General features: G+C 47.9%; 2 protein-coding genes across 2 annotated transcripts; one reads left to right on the top strand and one right to left on the bottom strand.

Moving 5' to 3' along the window:
* The first annotated feature begins 1,351 nt into the window (after nt 1-1,351).
* Nucleotides 1,352-1,762, top strand: LOC137363833 (histone H3-like). Its single transcript, XM_068027391.1, has one exon. The coding sequence runs from the start codon at nt 1,352-1,354 to the stop codon at nt 1,760-1,762; it is 411 nt and encodes a 136-aa protein (XP_067883492.1).
* Nucleotides 1,763-2,661: 899 nt separating this feature from the next.
* Nucleotides 2,662-3,018, bottom strand: LOC137363831 (histone H2A-like; the record flags this gene model as incomplete). The annotated part of the gene is made up of 1 exon (XM_068027389.1): nt 2,662-3,018. A coding segment is annotated over exon 1 (357 nt), but the record flags the coding sequence as incomplete, so codon positions are not given.
* Nucleotides 3,019-3,874: the final 856 nt, after the last annotated feature.

The following is a 3,874-nucleotide window of genomic DNA, read 5'->3' as shown; positions in this document are numbered from 1 at the left end:
GCAAAGGGCGGTAAGAGGCGGAGAAAGTCGAGGAAGGAGAGTTACTCCATCTACATCTACAAAGTGATGAAGCAGGTTCACCCCGACACCGGCATCTCCTCCAAGGCCATGAGCATCATGAACTCGTTTGTGAACGATATTTTCGGGCGCATCGCGGGTGAGGCTTCCCGCCTGGCCCATTACAACAAGCGCAGCACCATCAGCTCCCAGGAGATCCAGACCGCCGTGCGCCTGCTGCTGCCCGGGGAGCTGGCCAAGCACGCCGTGTCGGAAGGGACAAAGGCGGTGACCAAGTACACCAGCTCCAAGTAAAACTGCACAATGGACTGAAAAACATCCCAAACACAACGGCTCTTTTAAGAGCCACCCACAATCTCTCTGAAAAAGCTCCAACTTCATCTCTAATGTATCGGTTTGTTTTGTTTTTTATATATGAAAAGTCTGGAACTTTCTAATTGCCTTTGTGATCTCTGTTTTATCCCAGGTATATTTGGGTAATTCACTTTCACTGTCTGTGAGATCTTTGTGTCTCTACTTAATAATGCCGCGTAAATTAATTACTGACCACTGACCCCAAGTGCGCTTTGATTTCGGACGCGCATTCATATTCGGCCCCTTTCCTGTATTCCGTTCATAAAAGCTGACACATCAGTTCTCAGTCACTTGTTTCCCTTGTTCAAGCTTGGCCTCAATAATTAATAAGTACATTATCTGGAAACCCCGCTGTTGTAGGAACCCTCAGTCTCACATTTCAACACCTGACAGTAAAAATCTTCTCTCCGCTTTTGTCTCCCACAAATAGGTTCAATCGAGAATCAGTGATGCGGTATCTTGACAAAGATTGACCTGAAATGTATCCGCTTGCAGAATGTTGTGAATGAGACTTTCTGCCTCCGCTTCCAGACTGTTTCAAAAAGGACGGAGAATAAACCCGAATAGATACCGGATTGGAAAAGTGTATCTGGAACTTGTGACAAAGTGTAGAATAATACAAGAGAAAGAGTTTAAAATCTTTGCTGTAAAAGATCTTTGCTGACAAATATCATTGAAATGTTCGGATCATGTTCAGAAGATGAATTAAAGCAAATTTTTCCTTTGTCAAAACCGTTGTTTCCGGCACTGATATTGGCGGTTTTTTAAAAATTGATGTATCAGTAATAATCGGCCAATCGGAGGCAATAGCTTCCTGTGTTTCTGTTCATTATCGGAGTTTGGTTCTAACTGACTGGGCGTCGGGTTCCAGCCAATTACTGCTCAGGGCGGTTCCTCACAGAGTTTAAAAAGGCGGATGTGAAGAAGATTCAGTATTAACAGTCTGTGTGTCTCAGATTGTGCAGAATCTGTTGAGAAAATGGCCCGGACAAAGCAGACAGCGCGTAAATCGACCGGAGGGAAAGCTCCTCGCAAACAGCTGGCTACCAAAGCGGCCCGGAAGAGCGCTCCAGCCACGGGTGGAGTAAAGAAGCCTCATCGCTACAGACCCGGCACTGTGGCTCTCAGGGAGATCCGCCGTTACCAGAAATCCACTGAGCTCCTCATCCGCAAACTGCCCTTCCAGCGCCTGGTCAGAGAGATCGCTCAGGACTTCAAGACAGACCTGCGCTTCCAGAGCTCGGCCGTCATGGCCCTGCAGGAGGCCAGCGAGTCTTACCTGGTGGGGCTCTTTGAGGACACCAACCTGTGTGCCATCCACGCCAAGCGAGTCACCATCATGCGCAAAGACATCCAGCTGGCCCGCCGCATCCGCGGGGAACGCGCCTAAAACACGGCTTCAGTAACAAGTGTAACAAGGGCTCTTTTCAGAGCCACCAAATCAGCAAAGGAAAGAGCTGCCATCTCTGTTCATCATCAAACCCATTAGATTGGAGGGGCGGCCGCATGGTTTCTGGTAAAGGCCTGTATGACTGAGAGCTGATCTGGAATTTAGAAAGCAGCATTACCGGACACTCATTGCTGTTCAGCACAATCTCAACCCTGCTCCTGGGATCCGTTAGCTGACAGTTGGGGAAAAGAAATAGATCCCAGTTTTATTTGGAAGGAATTAATGGAGCCAGCCCCGTTCACATGAGGGTTATTTACAAACATTACCCAATGAGTTCGCTAATAGTTGAATCCCTTGGAAATCGGTACACAGGACAGGTGAGGCAGCTCGGTCACTCTGACTCGAACCGCCAGTTGCCCAGGTTTGCAAACCCTGACACTGCGGGGAGAGAATCCCCGACTCTCCAGCCGCCGGGGGATTAGACAGTTTTGTGTCCGGAGAATAGGGAGGGCCGGGGGGAAGGCACATATTAAAGCGCTGCAATGGACTCAGCTCCCGTGTGTGAGCAACTCTCAGATTCCGTCCTCTGAGAAGTGCTGTCTAAACAGATCAGGTTAGGAGAGAAACACACAGCCCGAGAATGGCCTCTTCCTTCCTGCATTTACTCTGTTCCGGGAGCAAATTCTCATTGAGAAGCCGGAGAGAGAAAAAAAACAGAATTCAAACTGTCTGCATGCGAAACAGGTCAATCCACTGTTACAATAACTCCATCTCTGATTCCCTCCTGACAGTAACCAGCCCTTTCACAGAGACTGTGGGTGGCTCTGAAAAGAGCCTTTGGTTTATTCGATGATATTTTGGCCGCTTTACTTCTTCTGGGAGCTCTGAGCGCTGGTTTTCTTGGGCAGCAGCACGGCCTGGATATTAGGCAGCACCCCGCCCTGAGCGATGGTCACTCCTCCCAGCAGCTTGTTGAGCTCCTCGTCGTTGCGGACGGCCAGCTGCAGGTGTCTGGGGATGATGCGGCTCTTCTTGTTGTCCCGGGCCGCGTTACCGGCCAGCTCGAGGATTTCAGCGGTCAGATACTCGAGCACAGCAGCCAAATAGACCGGGGCTCCGGCACCCACACGCTCAGCATAGTTACCCTTCCTCAGGAGCCTGTGAACCCGGCCCACCGGGAACTGCAGTCCAGCCCTGGAGGAGCGAGACTTGGCCTTGGCCCGAGCTTTCCCGCTGGTCTTTCCGCTTCCAGTCATTTTCACAATCTCACAAATACTTTCACAAAGAATGGTTATTTTCTGCAGCATTTACTGTACTTATAGACTGAGAACCCATCTCATTGGTCGGTACTTAATTCACCTCATTTGCCTATATTCTTCACCAATCAGGACACAAACAGAAGAGGGCGGGATTTACCGCCACACTACCAGAAGCAGAGAATTTGTCAATTTCACAAAGCCCGCCAATTTCATTACCGGAAAAGAGCGGATTAAAATAAATGTCATCCTTCGTCAAAGATTTCAAATCCCTTCTCTTTTTTTTGTTTTATTCAATTCTTTCCATCACCAATCACAAGCGCGGTTTCAAAATGTTGTTTAAATTATGGTTCATTCTACAATCGTTTACAAACTGTTCCAGGTGGGAATAAATCCCTGTTCACAGCATTTCACTGAAGGAAAACACTCAGTTTAGTCTTCAATCAGAGCCCAGTGTCCTTCCCTGAAAAGAGGAAGCCGGATCTGCTTAATCTGCTCTGTTCCTGTTCCGGCGAGTTGCTGTTAATAAAACGATGAATCAGTTCACATTTCAGGAATAGAGTGAAGGGACTAAGGTCTGACCGTTGCAGCTAAAAACAGCTGTTAATGCAATCATTCAGGAGCTGTGCCATAATAACAGCTTTAAGCAAAAAAGCGAAGGTGGATGAGCGGATTATGTGTCCGTGTACAGTTTATGGGACAGGAGACACAGGTACAGCAGTGGGAACGTTATTATGTTGTACATTGTTTTAAAATAATTTAATGGAGATGTCGGATGCAGCTTTTTCAGAGAGATTGTGGGTGGCTCTTAAAAGAGCCGTTGTGTTTGGGATGTTTTTCAGTCCATTGTGCAGTT

The sequence above is a fragment of the Heterodontus francisci genome, unplaced genomic scaffold (assembly GCF_036365525.1).
Source record: "Heterodontus francisci isolate sHetFra1 unplaced genomic scaffold, sHetFra1.hap1 HAP1_SCAFFOLD_221, whole genome shotgun sequence".
In the NCBI taxonomy this organism is placed as follows: Eukaryota; Metazoa; Chordata; class Chondrichthyes; order Heterodontiformes; family Heterodontidae; genus Heterodontus; species Heterodontus francisci.
The sequence above is the reverse complement of the archived record's forward strand: the minus strand, read 5'-3'. Positions and strand labels throughout refer to the sequence as shown.

Excerpts from the sequence above, each read along its gene's own strand:
- LOC137363833 (XM_068027391.1), top strand. The coding sequence starts at position 1,352 with ATGGCCCGGACAAAGCAGACAGCGCGTAAATCGACCGGAGGGAAAGCT.